Raw genomic sequence first — 21,530 nt, 5'->3', positions numbered from 1 at the left:
GCAGGCAGATACTCCTAAGTAAAGAGATCCCAGGAAGATTTGTACACATGCAACATCAGATGGCCTCTCCTCTTTTATTCAGGTTTATTTTCCACTTGCATTGACTTACAGCATCCTTTAGAACTTCGCTGTGTGATTTTTATGGCTGGCTCTGTGAGGTTTTTTCCTTTGAGAGCTGTGTGGTAGGGGGTGCTCAGGAATTTAAATTAGTTCTGCTGAACTGCTGTTTATTGCGCGGAATTATTTTTTTCTTCCATACTGGACTTAAATTCTCCTTATTTACCAGGATTGTGGTAAGGATTGAAACGCGAAGAGCATTTTAATGCTTTTTGGGCATCAAACTGTGTGAGCAGAACGAGCTGGAGGGCTGCCAGGCAATGTTGATGTCAATTTTGGGGGTATAATGTTCTTAGTGAAACATGTTTTCAGTGAAAACACAGGAACAAAACTTTTACTGGTTTTCAGAAGACAAAGGCTAATGTTGCAGAAAGTACTTAAAAGTTAATAAAAATGTCATCTTCAACCAGGGAATTTTGCCCATAAGACTTTTATTTTCCCATGAGACAGGTGATGTCCATGAATCTGTGCAAAAATCACTTCAAAAACGATGCAGAAAAATTAAATGAATTTTTTTACTAATATTTTTAATCCAATTAACTTCTTAGTCTGCTTAAAGATCACACTTGTATATGGAAAATAAACCAAGGTGTTTTACAGGGTGTGTTTTTCTGTCTCACCTTTTCTTCTTTTCTTTTTTTTTCCAGAAAGTTCAGCAGTACATAGTGATTGTTCAAGCAACAGATATGGAAGGAAATCTGAACTATGGTCTCTCAAACACGGCCACAGCCATCATTACAGTGACAGATGTGAATGACAACCCCCCTGAGTTCACCACCAGCACTGTGAGTACCCACAGGGTGATGCGTGCACACAATGGTTTTAGCTCATGGGTGTTGGTGTTTGCTGTCTCTCCAAGCTGCATGGGCAGATAGGAGGAACTCTGATGGATAACTGTGGAAATAAAGACTTTCAGGAGAGAAAAACGAAAAAGGAAAAGATTGATTCATGAACCAGCAAAATTGTTTGGTGACTGATTTGGCCAAGGCAGTGAAGGAGCAGAAATAACGTGGCAAGCAGCCCATGTCTGATTGCACCAAAGAGGATGCAGTTGTTTCATAGCAATTGGCTGTAGACATATCAGAGTTATTAATACTTCTGAGTGAAATCCTGAGCACTGAGAGATATTTGGGGTTTATGGCTTGGATATGATTTCAAGAGGGCTGTAAGTGCTGTAAATGGTAGCAGGTAGCTGGTAAAATTTGTATTTCACTGATAGCTCTAACAGATGTATTTGTGAGTGCTGGCAGTAAATGTGTAGACATTCTTCAGTACATCTGGTTTTAATCAGTTAAAGATTTTTCTTCTGTTTTATTAGCACAGTCTTCTGTTCTGTTCTCTTGTGTTCCAAGGTATTCCTGGAGGGCAAGGGGAAAAAAACAGATGTTGCAAATGACAAATTTTTAGAGCTGGTTAAGGTAAAAATGGAGATTTGGAAGGTGAAATGATGTGGTCTGGTTCATTCCAGACTTCATAATCCATAGATGTAGAACATCTGAAATGTGCATGGTAAATTTAGAAATCACAGAGCAGTGCAGAGGTCTATATGCTAATAAATGAGAAATGCTTGTTCACCCCCTGTCTGTATTCATATGAGGGTCAACAAGGAGTAGTAAGTCATGTATCTTAAATAGGCATCAAATCTTTTCAAATACAGGTGCCCTAACTTCTTAGTGCTCAAGTCACTGAACATCCTTGGAGGAGTGCTTTTATTATTTATATAATTCTGAATTTTCATTCCGTCCTAAAGGGTGTCTAAATATTTATTAGCATAGGACCAAAGTTTCCCCTTAGTTATACTCTTACAAACTGCAGGCATGTCACAGAACTCCAGGAAGTCATGCAGAGCCCAGGTTATGCCCCTGTGGACCCAAGCTGGATTCATGTCAGTTCTGGAGTCTGGATCCTTCCCATCTCCCTGGGGAGCTGAGTTTGGGGCTGTGGCATGCTCAGCTCCCAGACAGCATTTTCTCACACAGTGGCTTGAACATGGGTTCTAAGAAGAAAAAGGCACTGAATTCCTCCTGAGTCTCAGCAAAGTGGGCACACAACATGTTTTCAGGTCTGGGCATCAATCCCCAGGCTGTGCTGCTGCTCCAGTGGATTTATCAGCACACGTGTGCTCTGTGCCCATCATGGATACTCCAATCTTTCTGCTGTAAAGTTGTGGTTAAACATCTCCCTCAGTATGGTACAGTTATGAAGAACCATAAAAATACAGCACAGGTCTTGGGCTGTGTGGTCCTTTCTCCTGCCAGGACAGAATTATTTACTCTGGAATGAGATTTGTGCCTGTGGGGCTGCAGGACCTTGCACCACAGCACTGCCACAGCTCCCTGGTGTGTGGGGGGACTTCATTCTGCCAGGAAAATGCTTCTCTGCCCTCCCTTTGAGTGAAAAAGGAATGACATCTAGTGGCCATGTCGCTTCAGCACAGGTTGTTCCCATGCCCCAGGTCGTGTCTGCAGTGCAGGTTGTGGGGTGAGGTTTTGGGGAGCAGGGTGAGCTGGGTCAGGGCTCCTTGCACGAGCACATTGCTGCCTTCTGCAGGGTAGCATCCCCTCCAGATGTGCTGTGTTTTAATGGCACTTCTCAGAGCTGATGGAAGGTGGGATAATGGAAATTTTCTTTCAGGTGAATTCTGAGTATTTAATGTCGAGGTGTGTATTAAACCTGGAAGGAATAAAAGCCATCAGGAGAATTACCCACAGAATTGTGTTAAATGGATTAGAAAATGCTACTCTTCCTCTAAGCAGAGTTGATGTGTACCATTATTTCTCTAATTTCAATCACTGAAGAAAGAGTTTTGCAAGGGCCAAAGGGCTTTACACAGTGGCACATGGGACTTCTCTGTAAAGAGTTGAAAACCAAGGGTGTTTTACAATAATACTTTGTGATTCTATGGAAACAAATATCTTTGATATACTCCTGGGTATAGCCAGGCTGAATTTCATGTGAGTATGAAAGTATAATATGTTTTTTCTTTTACTGGCAGAGGGAACAGCATCAGGCTGATGAGTTTCTTTAAGCCTGAGCTGAATCTCCTCGCTGTCCTCAAATAGTCTGATCTGCATTTTAACACCTCTAAAAAAAATAGCAAAAATCACTTTCCAGGAGATCTATAGCTCCTCAGAGAGTGAGAAAGCCCATGGTCTCTTTTAAGTCTGCGGACTGTTTGGAGAGATATTGTATATTTTTATTTTAAATAGTTGTATTGAGATGCTGCTGTAAAAACAAAAATAGACTGAATAACTGAAACTGTGGCTTGCTCTTGGCAAGCAGCCAGATGAGAGGAGCTCAGGAGCTGTATTCCTCCCAGACAGATACAGAGGCCCACCCTATGGAGCTCTTAAATTACCTGTCATTCAGCCAGGGTGGTTTCAGGCTTAATCGTTTCTGGATGGGAATGTAGCTCAGGAGGACCCTGCACCACGCTGGTGTCACAGCTCATGTATTCAGCAGCAGGAATTAATGTTGCTGTGTAAAATCTAACAACAGGATGGGGGAGAGGAGGGCATTCCCTGTGATGGTCAAGAGAGCCAGGGCACGTCTGCAGCCAGGCCCAGGGCAGGGGAAGGAGCTGAGAGCAGGGACCACGTGCGGGTTCAGGCACAGCAATGCCAGAGTGGCACAGCCAGCAGAGGTGTGGTGCTGAACGGACATCCAAAATACCAGCTGGGCTGGCTCAAAGTGTACTGCTGGATGAGAGGTGGTAAAAGAGCAATCAAATTACAAAGAAGATCCTTAAAGGTACAAAATGAAGATTTTGTAAAGTAAAACTCCAGAATTCCTGGGTGCTTCCATGAAAACTGATGTTGGTGGGTTTCACATCCTTTGGTCCATCACCTGAAAGGCAGGGGAAGAAGGAACTCCACCTTCTCAAACAAAGGGGTCTGAAATTACATGGGAGGAAGGAAATCAGAGTCTCTGGATGAAACAATTTGGAGCTCAAGTCTGCTGTTAACTCTCCATCAGCATGGCCAGTCCTGACAGTCCTGAGGATTACCTGCAGCCAGCTGCAAGGCACTGGGCACAGCGAGGGCCAGGTGCCTCCTCTGGTCCTCTCCAGCTCTTTTTTGTGATGGTGAATGGTTTTTTTGATCTGCAGTGCTACCTGTGCCTGTGCTGAGAAGCATCAGAGAGCAGCCAGCAGTGGGGAAGTGTTTCCTGAGAGACACCACAGGAGTGGAGCATCCCCTGAAACACTATAAACATCACAGGCAGCTGTTTGGGGCATTTTTAGTGGTTTGATACAGGATTGTGACCCAGGGAATGCTCTTCTGGCTATCTAAGGGACTTCAGCCTGTCCACAGTGTTGTGTTCTTTGTGTGACATTGCTGCTTGCAGAAATTAATGAAGGGAGGCAACTCTTCTTTCTGCCAAAGAGGAGAGGTAGCACTGACTCCTCAAAGTGCCCAACCAGCCCATGCCCACAGGCTCTGGGTCAGATGCCATAGGAGAAGGTATTTTAGTCCCCCATGCCCAAGTTCTCTGTGACTCATTCATTTCTGTGGAAGTTTTCGTGGATTTTGCACCTGCCAAGTCACCAGCTGTTGTAAAATATTGACATTTTAACTGGACTGTGTTACAAAGGCTTTGTAGGAATTTTTACTGGCTCTCTTGCTGTTATAATATGAAGGTATCACTGTGCCCTCCATTATCCAGAGTCCTTGTTACTTTTAACAGGGTCATGTCCTCTGACATGTCTTAATTATGGGGAAATTCCTCAGTCTCCCTTCAAATATTTATCTCCTGTGTGCAAGTGCGTTGTGGTTTTTCCATATTAATGTGGATCCATAGGCTCTGGTCAGATGCTCACCTCAGATACAGGGGATGCAGTGAAATTAGAGCTGGTATTTCAGAGATTTAAAGTCAGCTGAGATAGAACAATGCTGGATATTCTCAGGTGAGGTTTATGTAAGATTGAAGCATCTTTCTTGCTCACAGGAGGAGCACCTTTAATTCCAGTGAAATCTTTAACTCCTCTCAGGCAGGATGCCCTTTCCAGTCTGACCCATGGTACTGTTAATAGCCATTCAAGGATTTCCACTTTATCTGAGAAAATGCATAATCAGAGGGGAGGAGAAGTGAAAGAAATCCATGCCCACACTTGACTCATTCAAAGTCTATTTTTATCATATTCAATCAGGAACAATCAGGCACAGAGAGGAGACGCAGATGAATTTGCATGATCAGACTTCTGTGTCTGAAATGTTAATTAAAAGTTATTTTAAATTTGCCTTCTGTGCAGAACTTGTTTTTATAGTAGCCCATGTAAGGAAAATATTACTTCACTGGGCTAAAGTGCTCATGATTACTTGAGTTTGTGAATTCTTGGGAAAACCTGCCTGGCAATCAAAAAAAAAATTGGAGGGAAAGAAAGGGAAGAAAGAAACTGGGCTATTCAAGTTCTTTAATCTCCTGAGCCTTAGGAGGTCTTATTTTAAGCTACTTTAAAATTTGCCCTTTGTCACTGCTCTGAGAATCTCCTTTTCCAAAGCTGAGTCCAGTGGAGCCTGTTTAAAGAGGCAGCTCTGGGACAGCATCCCCTGCCCTGCCTCGCTGGCTCATCCTGACTCTGAGTCAGGAGCAGCTCCAAAGGTTCAGGACTGGACTGCTGGGGATGGGTGGGTGCTTCCCAGCTCTCAGGGCAGTGCTGGGCTCTGCTGCCCTGGAAAAGGCTGCCTGGCCAAGGGCTGGCTGAACTCAAAGCAGAGTTGCTGGTTTGGAGTAACCTGGATTCAGAGAGGCTGCGCTGGGGCTGTTTCTGGGTAAGGTTAATGTGGTTACAACATGGACTTGGCTAATCAGTGAAGGAGCAAGTCCTTGTTGCAAGCACTTTGGGAAAAGCAGTTCTTGCCAGTTTCTTCTACCTGGCTATTTAATGAATATTGTGGGAGCAGGCTCAGCTGCAGTGAGGCTGGGTTAGCCTGGCCCGTGCTGGGCTGGGTCAGGCAGTGCTGGAAGCTGCAGAGAACAGCTCAGTGCTCCCTGCACAAAGGAACACAGAGACAGACCCAAGTTAAAAGGGTTCCTTGGTTCTGGCACCACACTGCCAAAACTGTGTGACCTTTCTCTGTGCAGGTGTTCTGGTTCCTCAAGTGCTGTGGGAGATGTTAACGAGCCCATTCTGAGAAGAGCTTTGGAATCTGAGAGTGAAGATGCTCTTGGAGCATCGCTGCCCTGCTGGCATTGCCTTCACCAGAAATATTTCTTCCTTCTCCCTTTCTCATGTTTCCTTCCCATTTTCTCTCCCCTGTGATTTACCAGTGTACATTTGTACTTCATTCCATGAAGCAAAACAAGCCAAGATCCTCCAACCCCTTCTGCTTTACAGCTTCCCTTCCCTGCTTATCTTGCTACCCCTGCTGTGCTCCATGCTCTGCTCAGTTCTCATTCTTCTGACCCAGTTTGGATATAGTAATCCAGTTTCAGTGCCTTGAACAAGGGCATTAGTATTTCCTTTTTCACAGCCATGGTGTAGCTCTCACTTAGCCTCCTGCTCTGTGAACTCGCCAAAATTGTGGAAACAAAGCAAACAAGCATAACCTAAAATTGTATTCCCCGTTCTGAATGTGTTTGTTCTCACATTCATTGTTTGTTTGAGGAGAGGAAATAGCTGTGCATCAACCTATGCAGCACTGCACAGAAATAGCTGATGTGAGCTGTAAAAATGTGACTTTTTTGCAAGTGGGGTGAATGCTTTGCCTGGGCTCCAGCCCCCTCAGTCAGATCCTACTGAGCTCCATTTGCAACGGTGAGCTTCAAAATAGCAAAGAAGCAGGGAAAAAAATCCTTCAGGCTGAGAGATTGTGACTTCCAAGTGACTGGGATGCAAAGATGCAAATAGGTCTGCTTTGGAGAAATGATATTTAATGGTCGTAGGAAACCAAAATCTGCATCCACATCAGGCTGCCTTGGGGTTTCCTAAACACATTTACAGGCAGATGTACCCAGAAGCATTTGGAACATGGGAGTGTTCTGAGAAATCCCTTTTACATGCATGCTCATGTTTTACAAATTCCTCTTACAGTGTGGAGGGAGAGCCCAGCAGGAGTGGGATGTCACTGGGATTTCCTACAGACAGAAAATTGGACCAGGATCCCTTTGAGGGCTTCCTAAAAAGAGAGATCTTAACAGGCTGATCCAAGAAAAACTGGTGACAGTGGATAGCTTGCTATCTCCCAGGACCTTGGCACGTGTCCATCTGCCTCCTCCCTGTTTCTAGACCTTGGAAAAGATTAAGGGCTTAAATCCTGAGCCCTGTGTACATGACCTGCCAGTGTACAGACTGAGGGTGCATGTGTAGCTGTCCATGCAGGTCTCACTGTCCCTGTCTCTACACCTGTGCCATTCAGGAAGCCTGCAGTGACATTTGGATGTAGATTAGCCCGGATCACACAGCGTTTTTAAATCATCAAAACTGTGCCTGTGGCATAATTTAGAGGCGGTTGTCACACAAGAGCTGAGGTAGATGGCACAGGTCAGAGCTGGCAAGGGGAAGGAGCAGTGCTGTGGTGAGGGAATGTGCAGGACTGTGCTGTTTTACAGCTGAAGACAAATCCTGAGTTCTGTACAGTCCTGCAGACAGGCTTTATTGTTAAAAATCAATTATGCTTTCATGGAAATTCCCCAATGACTGTGTTCACTTGCAATTTTCCAGTCAAAACGAGGCTCAGCCAAAGTACGCAGCAAAGCCTGGGCTGTTACAGAGCTGTCAGCCTCTTACTGAAATAAATTATTATATTCAAGTGAATCAGATATGCCCAGTAGCATTTGGGTATGTGAGCATCTACCTAATTCTGTGTGCATTTCCATTAAATATACAGTCAGTGAAGTCTTAAAAACCACAAATCAGTCTAGTTTTCCTAAATAAGACCCCAGTGCTTATAAATTGAAATGGGCTTTCTGCCTCTCGTTGCATGTCCCGGTGACAACCTTTGCCATGAACAATGAATTTAGATTAAGAACGTTAGGATGGGAGGTAACAATAACAAACAGAGCACAAGGAGAAACAATATTCATTCTTCCCATCCTGTTGCAGCCTTGTGCTGAACTCACCACAGTAATTATTCCAGGGCTTTGCTGTAGACACACAGGTTAACCATGATGAGGGAATTATTTACACTGGATCTGCCTTTGGAGATGGATCCCCACCTCAGTGCAAAGCCTGTCCAGTGGGGCTGAGGATGTGGGATGCCCACAGAGTTTAATTCTGTGAGAGATGAGGGTGATGGCCACTTCCAGTGCAGATTCCCTGGGAGCACTGGGGCTTTCCCAGCACAGCATCTCTGAGTGCCTGGAGGCCCTTCCAGTGCCATGCCAGGGAACACAGGAAACACTTCCTGCTCTCTTGTGGATGCTCAACTTCTGTTCTTTATTTTAGCACCTCTTTCATCTAAAATGAAAGCTATTTCTCGCTTTATGAGAAAACAATAATTCCTCATGTCTTAATGAAAAAAGCATCAGCCTCTTCTGTGATGTCTGTTAAGCCTTTACACCAGTGTAGTACATGACAGAAAGGATGAGATACCTTTGAGACTGCCAAGCAGATAGAGATACAGAGATGTGTATGTATAAATACCAAATACAGATGTGCATATTGCTGGATCCAAAGCACAGATAGATGCTGATGCCAGGGAAACAGTCATCAATCATCTCCAAGTCTCTACTCACAGCTAAATTGTGGTTTATATGAATTATTCCATTACATTGTGTGGGTATATATGCATTGATTTTAAAAAAAAAAAAGTCATCTTCTTGATAGAAGTCTCTTCCTAATAGACCCCATTAATCAAAACCTAAATTTACAGTGCCTTTTGTTTTGTGTATTTCCTTTCAGTACATTCATTTTCAAATTATCACTAAATTAATCATGTACAGAGCTTTAAACTGGCTCCACGTGGTGAAGCAGTTCTGGTTCCTCTCCATTACACTGAGCATTAGTTATTAAGGCACAGTTCAAGGCTCTGTTTAGCCTGATTCTGCCCTGAACCTAATTGGAATCAGCTAGATTCTTCCTTCTAAATGGGTCAGTCACACAGAAAAAGCATCAAATGTAATCTTGAGATTGCGAAATAAAGCAGAGAAAAAGAAAAAAGAAGATAATTTTTTTTCTTCTCATTGATACCTGCCTGGTGGTTAAAAGAAGGATTAAAATGAGGTCATTAAACTTTCCTTGGAGACAAAACCCAGACCTCAGTGGTAATGTGATTAATCAAATATAAAAGTGAAGCTCTTCTGAATGAATAACTCATTTTTATAGAATATCTAATTACTGAAATGTCGTCTGCTGCAGAAAAAAAAAAGGGGGGGGAAATTAATTGCAATAACAATTCAAGAAGATAAAGTTTTTCTGAATTAGGTCTACACAAGAAGCTAAATTGAGTTGATTAAGTAATTTTGGTTTCAGGAACACCCTTGATGGAAGTTAGTGGTAATGAATTTTTCAGACCTCAGAGTTTAAAATTGCCAAAGACCAGTGATTAAAAAAAAAAAAAAAAACAGGAACGATACTTCCATTACAATTTTCTGTCACGAAAAAAAGGTGTGGGGGGAGATATTAAAAAATATTGTATTGGACTCTCTCGGGTTGGACACATGTAGTACTTGGTGTAAAATCAAGAATAAGACAAGCTCCTCTCCATGCTGGAGAGTGCACTCTCAGTCAGCTGCAGCTGCAGCTCCTCACGGGAGGCAGAGGCAGGAGGAGCAGCAGATTCCATGTGCTGGCCATCCTTGCAGGGGTTCCACCTGGAACCCCCTGCCTGTGCAGTGCTCTGTGCTGTCACTCACAGGGTGAGTGGCACATCCATCCCCAGCCGTGCATGGATGGGACACATCCACTGATTGGGCATTTGGCTTTCTGGCCTGCTGGTTTGTGCAGCTGGGTTAATGTTATAATTAATATTACAGAATAATTATATTAGTAATATCATTTAAATTTTAATTAATATTAAATACCATCTAATATTATCAAAGCACAGACAACCCCCAGCCACGGCAGCGCCTGCCAGCCATCGCTCACTGTCCCCATTTGTCATCAGCCCTCTCATGTGAGCATCTCCAGAGCTGTCTCCTGGCTCAGTGTCTCATTTAACAGGGATTTCTCTCCTCCCCTGTTCAATCTTTGCAGGATCTGGAGGGAGAAGCCCCAGACCACATCCCCACCCTGTGCTTTCCATGGAATTGTGCAGTGGGAGGGAGGTTCCAGGCAGGTGTGAGCTCCCTGTGTGCAGGGAGGGGTCACAGGGCCACGTGGCACTGGCAGGATCTCTGCAGGCACAGGAGATGCAGAGGGAAATGCCCAGAAATGCCCTTGTTATCACCCTGGGCTGCCCCACCAGATCCGTGTATGCTGTTCCCATCATCTCTGCTGTATCACTCAGGCTACAATTTTAATGAGAAATCAGACATTGATGCTCCTGTATCACATATCTACCCGTGTTCTTTGTCTGACATTTTTCCACCTGTAGCATTTCCCTCCAATTTGAATGGTTTCTTGTAGATGTTGTGTCTCTTTCTGCTTTTTGGTTATATATAAAGTATCCTAATTCTCCTCCTTAACCCAGAGCTGGCCTTGGAGAGCCTCATTGAGTTGTCTGAATGTAGACACCCAGCACCATCATGGTTAGGCTGGATATCCACACAGCCCTGGCATGTCCCAGGCAAACACCCATTTGTGCTGGATTACTTCATTATCTCTAAAGTCCTCAGCATCTCAGGCATTGGTGTGAGGCTGAGAAATTTAAATACATTCTATGACTCCATTATTGGAAAGCACTGAAATAAATCCCCTCCTGGGGTTGGCTAACTTCCTTGGGTCGGCAGGTTTTTAATTCTTCAATATTCTTCTGCTTTAAAAACAGTTGCTTCTGAGGGCTGTCATTTTAAGAGGATATATATCTGGAACTTCATTAAGTACATTTCACTTAGGAAATCTTTAGTGACATGCTGTGGGGGAAGAAAAAGGGAGATTTAGCAAAGGATTTGGGAGTGCTGTGAGTTTTCTCTTATCAAATCTTTCTAACTGTCCAGGATGTCTCAAAGCTTCCCAGTTGTAGAAGAAAGGGTCACAACACAGAGAGCAGCCAGTTAAAATCAGAGAATGGGTGAAAGGTTTACAAAGTTTTTTCAGCATACTGCAATAACAGGTTTTGATTGCTAAAAAATAAAAAAGAAGAAATAATAGTCTTTTCTTTCCTGAATTTACAACCCATCTTTTCTTTGACCCAGTATCCTGTGTTTCTCACTGCATTCCTCTTGCTCCATTCCACGGGAAATGTTGTAAACAAAAATTTCAGCAAGAAGCCTCTTTTTCCTGGCAAATCTGATTAATTACACAGTACTTAATGTAGTATTTTCTGTGCTCTGAGTTACTGTAAACAGGCAGGCATTTCTCTAAAATGCCAGATTCTCACCTAGGTGAAGGTGGCAGAGAGCTGGGCTAGGTGACCTGTACAGGTCCCTTCCAACACAAACCATTCTGTAATTCTGATATTTTAGGCACTCCATCCTTGCCTTTTGGAGCCCTGGCACAAATCCCCTGTGAGTGCAGGTTCTCACTCCACTGGCATCAGTAAGCACATAAAGAAATGGCCATTGTGACACCAGTGCAGAAGATCGTGTCTTTAAACCACAGAATAAACCACATTTTCAGAATAAAACACCTTCAGTGGCTTTCTCCTGCAAGACTGCTCCATCCAGTCAGAAACCCTTATTTTTGGCCAGAACAGAGGGTCTTCAGTGCCTGATGATGGAGTTCCAACCTGCTCATTAAAAAACCCCAAAATCCCCCTGTGTGCTAATTCTGTGACTAATCTGGAAATAACAGAGATTCCAATTGCACTGCTGAGGAAGTTTGAGCAGGAGTCAGTGTGCAGAAGGGCTGAGCTGTGCTGCACAGGAAACTTGTTAAAAATCTCAATACCAGGATTATAGCATAGGTAAAAATCAGTTTCAGTACTCTCATAATTCTTCCTTTCCCAAATACCCATCTTGAGATCCCAGAGGCACATGAGCAGCTTTCATATGCCTTAAAATCTGAAAAAATTAAATTAAAAACTCATTATGGGGAATGGGCAGTTAATAAGAAAATCCTAAACCAGACTTATCAGCTTAAGGCCCTTCTTTATGAAAGTTTATTACAGGTGCCTGAATTGAAACATCCGCTTCTAGACACATCTCACCAAGAGACACAGAGCCAGACCTGTGGAGTACATTTTGCTCACTTAGGAGCTGAGCTATCTCACTCAATTTTTGCTGCTCTGGTTTGCATGTAAATCAGGAAAATCTTGTTTTCATACTGTTGTTCAAAGCAGTGTGGTTTTTTGCTTCTTTGCAGTTTGCAGGAGAAGGAAATGCGAGGCCTGACATGCCAACAAATGAATTGATTGCATCCTCTTTTTAGGGAGCTGATTGTTGTAGAGAGTAAAAGTACATTGGAAAGCTCCCCTGTGCCATGGTTATATACAAAATATCCTAATTCTTCTATGATATATCCTAATTTTCCTCCTTAACCCAGAGCTGGCCTTGGAGAGCCAGCAGGGGGGATGCAGGGGGCACTGCTTTGGCAATTCCAGGTCAGGGTATCACATACCTATCCACATTTCTTGTCTGACATTTTCTCACCTGGAGCATTTCCCCCAGATTTGAATTGTTTCTTGTAGATGTTGTGCCTCTTTCTGCTTTTTGTTTCTATACAAAATACCCTAATTCTCCTCCTTAACCCAGAGCTGGCCTTGGAGAGACCATGGTGGTTCAATTTGAGCTGGTGGAGCCTCCCAGCTGGGAAGCAGAACCAAGTTTCTTCTGGCTTGTTTCACCCCAGCCCAAACAAACCAGTTTGGGCTCCCAGTGGAGCTCAGAGCCTGGGATCAGCTCATCCCATCCCTGCCAGCCTTCCTGGGGCTTTTCCTGGCAGCTGAGCCAGGATCACAGGGCTCTGTGGCAATGCGCTGGGGAGATCAGTAGGCTAATCCAGGCTGACCTGATGGATTTGTCCAGTAACACATGAATTAATGATTTTCTCAGCATTCTGCCCCAGCACAGGGCACGGCTCCAGCCCCTTCTGCAGCTGCCTCAGGAGACACACAAGTCACTTCAGCCTTTGCTTCTGCAGCTGAAGGGAAGCATAGGGCTGTCAAGCGCTGTAGAGCTATGATGTATCTGTTCAAAACTGTTCTGTTATATAAATGTATGTATATAAGGGTTTTGTTTTTTTTTTAAGAATGAGGCTTTGTAGGCAGTTCCAGCTGTTTTAAAATCTATGTCTCTATTTTAAAGAGAGCATTGCTAATTACACCTGACAATCAAATAGTCTGCAGAAAAAGTATCAGCCACCTTTTCCTGCTGTTCATTCCGTGGGCAAGAAACAAAGGTATGTTAGACAAGAGAGCAAATGAAATGTTCAAAGGATCCTTGTCTAAAACTGAAAAATAAAGGGCTGTGCTATCAGATCAGAATTTGAATGTATATTGTTTCCACTGGTTCCTGACATAAAATCTTTCATTGTTGGGTATAACCATTGTTAAAGGTCACTGTTGCAAAGGCTACATCATTTAGAGGAGATGAGATCCCATTTTGGATAAATTCACAATTTTTGTTCCTAACAAGGAGATAGTATCAGGATTTGAATGTACAAGAGTGTCGGTTTACGGATTAAAGGCTTTTGTGTTCTGGAAACCACACTATGCCAGATTTCATGAGTTTCAGTGAGATGTGCAAGTCCCCAAAGTCAAGTAGGTTGATTAAAGTGGTTCTTTATAGCCTTTGAAATAGAGATAAAGTACAACTTTCCTACACGGGTTAATGTAGAATTTTTTTTTCTTGACAAGGCTATATGCCTTGCAAGGACATAATTTAATCTCTTTTTAAACCTTTCATATGAACATTGTAAAAAGCTCCTTTGTGTTGTAATGCATTTTTATAAAATATCTAAATTTCTATGCAAACTTCAGACCTCATTTCTTAAGATATATTTATTTGGAAATGGTTATCTTGCAGCAGAATGGTGTCTTGTGTCATCATTTCTGCAGCATCTTTTCATACTATCAAAAGAATGTAACATCTGATAATGAAAAAAATTAGTGCTCTTTGTTAGATATGCAAACTACTTTTTTTTTTTTTTAATATCCTTTTACTATTATGTGCTCTGAACTCCTGGCAAGTACTCAAAGAGTCTTTGAACCAAGGTGAAACCCACATGTTCCTTCCTCACACGGAGTCTGAAGTAAGAGGGTTTTCTTTTGCTGCTTCTGAAAGAGAGGGTATTGCTTTATTCTCCTCTGCTCCAGCTTTGTCTTCATATTCAAAGAGTAAAATTTGTATGTTGATCCAGAGTCAGTAATTTCTTGAGATTTTGAAAAAATGACACCAAAGAGTAAAGCCAGTGGCTGTCACCTGTGGCAGGAGCACCACAGAGGTTGTCGGTGCTCCAGCCTGAGATCAGCTTCACAAGCACCAAACTTCAGGGCTTGCTGTTGTTTCTCAAGCTCTTCCAAAGAGAAATAAACCAGCGCATGGAGACCATGCTGAGCATCACTGGAGCTTCCTGCACAAGCTCCTGTGAGCAGGTGGGTGCCTTGTGTGCAGCACAGCCTGCTCAGAGCTGAGAGGGCTCCTCTGCAGGCAGGGGAGCTGCTGTAATGGCACAAACTGCTGAGGACAAAGGCAGAACTTCCAAAGCATCTTTTCAGAGCTGGTGGGCTCATTGTCATGCGCTTCCTTGGGTGGGCTGGGCAGGGCTGAGCCCTGCCTGAGCACCACCAGGTGATGCTGCAGCCCAGGCAGTTCCTTTGAGAGGGTCTGGGTGTGAATGCATGGATGGGCTGTGGAGGAGATCCACGTGGATGTGAAACTGAAGCAGTGCAGGGGATTTTGTGGCCATGAACCTGGAAAAAACAACAGCCCAGAGGTTTATGGAGGGGCTGCTAGCTGGTGCAATGCAGAGCAGCCTCAAAAAGCAATGAGGACATCAGTGGTGATCACTGGAGACCTCACCAGAGTGAGTAGTTTAATAAAACCAGAAATGAGCATCTCAAAGCCTGGCTTTCAAAATAAGGCAGAGTTTACAGGGGTTTTGTGGGGATTTGAGCAAGCTCATGGTCTCCTTTGCACACAGTGGAGGGAGACCTTGGCAGTCCCTGTGTGACTGTCACAGCAGCTGAGAGCTGGGATAACTCACAGCCCAGCACAGCCATCCCCACAGAAAACTATATTGGAAATTAAAGGTCACAGAATTGATAGTAAGGCTTAAGAAAACAGCAATTAGTCTGCTAGGAAGAAAAGCTAAATTACCAGTAGTAGGAGTAGAGGGGAGGGGGGGGAAAGAGCATTATTGATCTAAATATCAAGTTGGCAGATACACAGAGTACAATCTAGAAGTTTTTTACACCTCTGGGCTCATTCAACCCACACAATAAAAAATGCAGGCCTATAAAGATGGAATAAGAAGCAATCAATTAGGATGGCATTTGCTTGTTTCCGTGCTGCAGTTGGGCAGGCACATCACAATTAATGATTTATTAGGAGATTTTCTCCTTCCCCCCCAGCCCATTTTACACACACTGCTGCAACCAGACCACAGTTGTTTATTAATTTTTCCTGCTTTTCAAGAATCTTTGTTGGCAAAAAAGGCAAACCATTGCCTGGGATGCCAGCATGGGGTTGGGGGGATACCCTGAGGTGTGAGGAGCTGTGGGTTTTATTCAGCCAGTGGAGCCCCCTGAGTGCTGGGATCCCTGGCTGCACATCACCTCAACTCCAGAGCCTGATAGGGCAGGCTGGCAGCAGGAACTGGGGAGGGATGGGATCCCCCACCACCCCATACACTCACTGTCATTTCAGTTTCTCCCAGCCCAATGGACCTGGAGAGAAGATCCAACACTTTCCAGCAGTCATATCTGTCTGGGGAGGGGCTCAGAGTCCACTAAGAGCGCTGAGATGCCCTTATTCTTCTGTTAATCCATAGCTGTAGGTCATGAAACACTGTTTGTCCAGGCAATTCAGCCTTCATAAACCACTGCTGCCTGGAACAAATGTTGGGTCATCACTGGAGGCAACAGAAAGATCTTTCCTGCAGACATTCCTCTGAACAAGTCTTTGCCTTTGCAGCTTTTTAGCAAAACCAGCCAGGGAAAGAAGTAAGAACATTGGAAAAAAAGGAATTCCCTTTAGAAGGAAGCCGGAATAATTATCCTTGTGTTCATCTGTCTCAGTCCCACACCTCCCTAGGAGTGGCTGCAGTAGCTAATTGGTTTTACTCAGCTGTGCATGGCTTCACTGGCCAGACTCCAGATTTATTGCACAAAGTCAAGTCATGGTGTGAATTCATCATTTGTCCCCCACATCAATCCCTTTCTCCTCTGCACTGATATTTGTCTGTGTGTTTATGTGCTGTCAGGTCCAAATGACATGAAAGACAAATTCTGGGATTAACCAATTTTAGTACCAACCCAAAAATCAGAATGAATTATTTCCTTTTCAGCAAGGCATAACTTCAGAGGGGCCAGCTCAAGGGGAGTGGGAGAAGGAGTTGTGCCAGCACAGCCCTTTATAGGAGGGGAAGAAAAAATTACCTGCAGAATTTAGGGATTTAAGAACGTGACAGTTTCAGAATGAATCCCTACCTGAGAAGGAAAGGGAAGTGTGTAACAATCAGCCAGAGAAATCTTTATGAGTGGTCTTTAAAATTTTTCTGGAAATCAAGGACTTCTAATGCAACAATTGAAAGTGAGGCTAAATGAAATACAGGGGAATATGAATAAATGCTACAGGTATAGGTCAAGCACTGCTTTATCAATCTTGTGTTTACTCCAGCAGCTCCTCTGTTGCCCATTGTTTTACCTTGTTTGAATAGATATGCTTCTCTTTATTTGAAAATCAATTGTAATCTTATGAAAGAGAACTTAGAGCAGAGGGAATGCTGGAAAGCAGCATAGTGAAAGATGTTCATTATCCTGAATTACTCCAGGGTAGGGAGGGAATGACATTAAAGAAGTGTGGGTAGCTTTGAGCTGCCATCCTTCCTTTAGCAGGTGTAATTTAATGTCATTACTTAATTTTATTAAAGGTAAAGACAATTGTGGACAATACACATTACAGCATTTACCTATAATAATGATAGTGGGGGAGTGAGAGAGGGAGGAAAGGCAGACTCCAGTTTGAATTCCCTGTAGCTGCTGATCTGTAGCTGATGAAAATTCCTCTTTTCTTCATGGCACATCTCTCCAAGATTTGCTTTTTACCCTGAATAGCTTTGGATGGCTCCTTTGATTCCAGTGAAGGTGCTCTGTTCTCCTCAGAATAATACTTTGCTTTTAAAGCACAGTAAGCAGTATCCACTCTCAATTCTGCTTAGGACTGATAATTTCCTAACTGTACCTAACAGAGGTCAACAACAAGTGGATGAACCCCTGGATTGCCCAGGATGTGCTGAGCACTGTGATATTCGCCCCAGGGAAAAGCTTTATAGGCTGCTGTGATCTTCCTCCAGGCTTTACATTGGCTTGTGCTTGTATATTTATATTTTTTACTATAACCTCATGTTTTCAAATGTGTAAGCTCTGTCACTGTGGGCTGAAAATAGATGTTGTGATGGCTGCTAGAGGAGCTGCTGTAAAATCTGTGAGGGGCTTTTCCATGTGACCCAAACTCATTGGCAGCACCTGGGCTGTGACCTACTGAACATGTTCAGGGATTGTTTAGGACTGGCCCTCCTAAATGGGTTACATGCAGCTGATAGTTTGTTCTTGATGACTTCATTCTGTTCGGTTCTGCAGGGCATAAGCCCAGGATTGACAGATGAAATCTGTGGTCCTGAGTTGAAGATTTGAGGTGGTTTCACAGAGTGTTTAACTCCTTTGGAATTACAGTATGATACCTTGTTGTCAGCAGCGCAGCCTGGGGGCTCATCAGCTTGTCACTGCTGCCATGCCATACAACATTAATTTAATGTAATGGGCAATAACTAGTGTGGATTTAGGAAGAGATGATCCTGTTTAACTAATCTGCTTCAGTTCAGACAGGGTTGATAGTAGAGTGTACATATGACATAATCTAATGGATTTTTCAAGAGGCTTTTGATAAATTTCCATATATTTCCCTTGCTTAAGCTGTGTGCCGCAGAGACTCCAAATTGGGCAAGAGAATGGGTAAAGAACAAGTGAAATCAGGGGAAATAAAGAGAAAAGAAGAGCTGTAGCATGTATCAGAATAAGAATTATCCTGCAGCTTCCCACTGTTCTTCCCTACCTCTCTGCATGGCTGGAAAGAGATGCCATCTGCATTCACTAATGAAAACTTGTTTAGGACAGGTGCATAGCAGAAAAGAGGGCAAGATGCCATTCAGGATAGCACTAAAGGGCAAATTTAAATTCACATTAGCATAAGGCAGATTGAATATTTTTGCTGTCAGCAGTGAAATAATATATACTAAACACAAGCATCCATACCAGAGAGATGCCAAAGGATGGGGATGGGTTAGGAGGGGAAACGGACTCTTGTGCTAACAAAGGAATGATTTATTATCATTCACACAACCTGGCATTTGTGCACACCAAAGGCCAGATTTTAGAAGTGCTCTGCTCCTGCAGTTTGGGGCCAGAATTTCAGTTGCAGACTCGGAGCCAGCCGCTCCCGGCGTTTCCCCAGTGTTTAATTTGCCATATGTCAATCACAGTGTTGATTTGCAAGTGCTGCTAATAGGCAGTGCTGAGACATGAGGACAGTTGAAAATTTGGGAATGTGTCTTGCTGGCAGCTTTTGAGCCCCAAACACTGGAAGCATTCACAGGCCAGGATCCCTGATCAGCCATGAGATAAATCAGGGACTGGAACGCAGGAAAGAATGCAGTTAATGTGTCAGGATGTGCCTGAACGGGACATGCTCCATGGAAATCAGTGCTAAATGAGAGAATTAAGCACCAGGAAAGGCTGTGGCAAAATCACAAGAAACACTTCAAATAATGAGACAAAATCAGGGGCAAGAAAGAAATAAAATGAAGTAAAATCACTGAAGAGGCAATAAAATGCCATCATTGAAATCTGAGTGAGGCAAAATACCTTGGGATAAACGGAGATAGTTATGCTAAATATTCAGACATTTCAGTATGCCATTTTCCCCTGCTGTTGACAATTAACTCTCTGGTTGCTGTAATTAAGCAAGAATATCAAGAATGTTTTTTTGTTGGATTCCTTGGATCATTTGCTGAATCTTGTGCATGGCTGTGCCATAGTGGGTTTCTTCTCCTTCAGGCTGAGAGGTGAAGTTAGGCTTTTGGGAAATACTCCAAGGAAAAAAATAGGAAAAGTCTTGCCTTTTCCTCATAATAAACCTGAGGACCAAGCTGTGGATCTTCCTTGAGATGTGATTTCAGATATCAAGGAAGCAGCTCAGAAAGCTATTCTGCAAATCCAACCTACGGGAATCCCAGAGGGCATTTATACAGAAGTAAAGCAGGGAATATCTGAGCCATTCACCTCTTTCACAGATTGCTTTACTCAAGCAGTGGAAAGGCAGTGCAGTGTTCTCTTGGGGGTCAGGGCCTGTCAGCACAAAAAGTTTAAAATTCTCAGTAACCAGGGTTCCAACAGAAAAGCAGAATTGAGAAAGAGAAGTGTTGCTCATTACAGATGGTCCTCTTCACAGGACTGGCATCTCAATGGGCATGGTGATGGAGGGGAGAGGGGAGGCAGGTGTGAGGGTGGACAGAAAGCTCCCTCCATGACCACCCCTGTCTTTCTTTGCAGTACTCAGGAGAGGTGCCTGAGAACAGAGTGGAGGTGGTGGTGGCAAACCTGACGGTGCTGGACCGGGACCAGCCGCACTCTCCCAACTGGAACGCCATCTACCGCATCATCAGCGGGGACCCCTCGGGCCACTTCACCATCCGCACCGACCCCGTCACCAACGAGGGCATGGTCACCGTGGTGAAGGTGAGGGGGAGCCAGAGACGCTGTGTTTGTCACCCTACAGCTGCAGGGATGGCCAGGAGCCTGCAGTTGTTCGTGCCTTCCCTGGCTGCAAGTGCGAGTGTTTGGATCTGTTGTTCCCCATCTCTCTTGTGTGTAGGAGGCCTGAGTACTCTCCAGCATATGGCTCTGGTTCTGGGTTTTCTGGGTTTCCCAGCTCAGCCCTGCCCACTCTGAGTTTTCAGAAAGCCTCACATGCTGAAGAGATTCCCAGCACCAGAGTCTGACCTCCACCTCCTGCTTCTCCTGGGATCTGAGCTCTGTAAGAGGGAATGAGCCTGGGCTGGGCAGCCCTGCCCCTCTTGAGCCAGAAAAGCCCCTGTTTGCTGTGGATCAAGGGCACTGTTTCACTGACTGGGTCAGTCAAGTTGTTCTCTGTGAAAGCAGGGAGTGTCGGAGACCTCAGGAGGAGTGAGTTTTCTGGTAACAGAAGGGAAGGAAATTTTCCTTTTGACTGAGTTGTTTGGCAGCAAAACTGTTGGAGAGATTTTCCTTTTCCTGGTATTATGTGATAAACACACAGTATAGGACAGCTCCTCCATTCAGGACAGCTCCACTCAAAGCCACCCCCAGGTGGATCAGCAGAACATCTTGTCTAAAGACTCCCAAGAAATCAAACCAGAAATATCCACCACCCCTTCTTCCCTCCATGTGCTGATAGAGCTGGAAGCCTCAAGATACCTGCAGCAAGTGCCAAATTGTGTTTCCTTCCTTGCCTCCATGTTTCCAAAGAACATGACTCTTATCTTCATTGGAGCATTCACTTCTCTTTCAGTTGTGAGGCCAGTGAGTGTTTCTGCAGTCATTACACACAGCCAGGACATCACTGGATCCCTCAGCATTCACTGAAGCTCTTCCCAGATAAGATGCCTGTGGGTGCTCCCTCTGACTACAAAAAACAGCAAAGACATCACACAGAGGCTGTTGAGATGTGCAGGAGCTGCACAACACACACTGTGCACTGCACATGGGAAGAATTAATGGGGTGGATAAAGGCAGCACCTTCTGATAAGTCTGTCCTTCCCTCGCAAAAAATTTTAATCAACAACATAGGTAGAAATGCTAAGTTTAAAGAGCAGCATAATTCAAGGATAGCTCTGTGTTGAGCCCTGTTTCCTTGTTATTAGCTAAACAAGTTGCAGTCATTCCTATTGTGTGGTTTGTGTCTTTGGAGAAATGGCATCATTGGGATGCCAGTGAGGTCACACTGACAGGAATGTGTGATCCTGTCCTGTTCCCTGACCCCTGGGCCATGTGTGTGTTTCTGCAGATGCTGCTCTGCTGAAACTTCAAGGGACACACCATCCTACCTGCCAGATGGTATTTCAGCAGGGTCCTCTTGTTTATCACTTTTTATTGCTCTGTGATGATGGCTGACAGCCTTACTATGAAACCTCTTCAAGCTTAGACATGAGTATATGGTTGCATGTGTGTGTGTAAGCA

At 44.0% G+C, this 21,530-nt stretch overlaps 1 protein-coding gene across 1 annotated transcript in view; it reads left to right on the top strand.

Annotated features, from left to right (window-relative positions):
* The window catches only part of CDH4 (cadherin 4), a 419,518-nt gene that overhangs the window by 371,859 nt on the left and 26,129 nt on the right, over positions 1 to 21,530 (top strand). Inside the window, exons 8-9 of the mRNA XM_074553930.1 lie at positions 765 to 902; positions 19,866 to 20,051. Of these exons, the coding sequence (XP_074410031.1) occupies positions 765 to 902; positions 19,866 to 20,051 (324 nt within the window). The remainder of the gene's footprint in view (positions 1 to 764; positions 903 to 19,865; positions 20,052 to 21,530) is intronic.

The sequence above is a fragment of the Zonotrichia albicollis genome, chromosome 17, assembly GCF_047830755.1.
Source record: "Zonotrichia albicollis isolate bZonAlb1 chromosome 17, bZonAlb1.hap1, whole genome shotgun sequence".
Classification (NCBI taxonomy): domain Eukaryota; kingdom Metazoa; phylum Chordata; class Aves; order Passeriformes; family Passerellidae; genus Zonotrichia; species Zonotrichia albicollis.
Note: the sequence above shows the minus strand (reverse complement) of the source record. Positions and strands in the feature narration are given on the sequence as shown.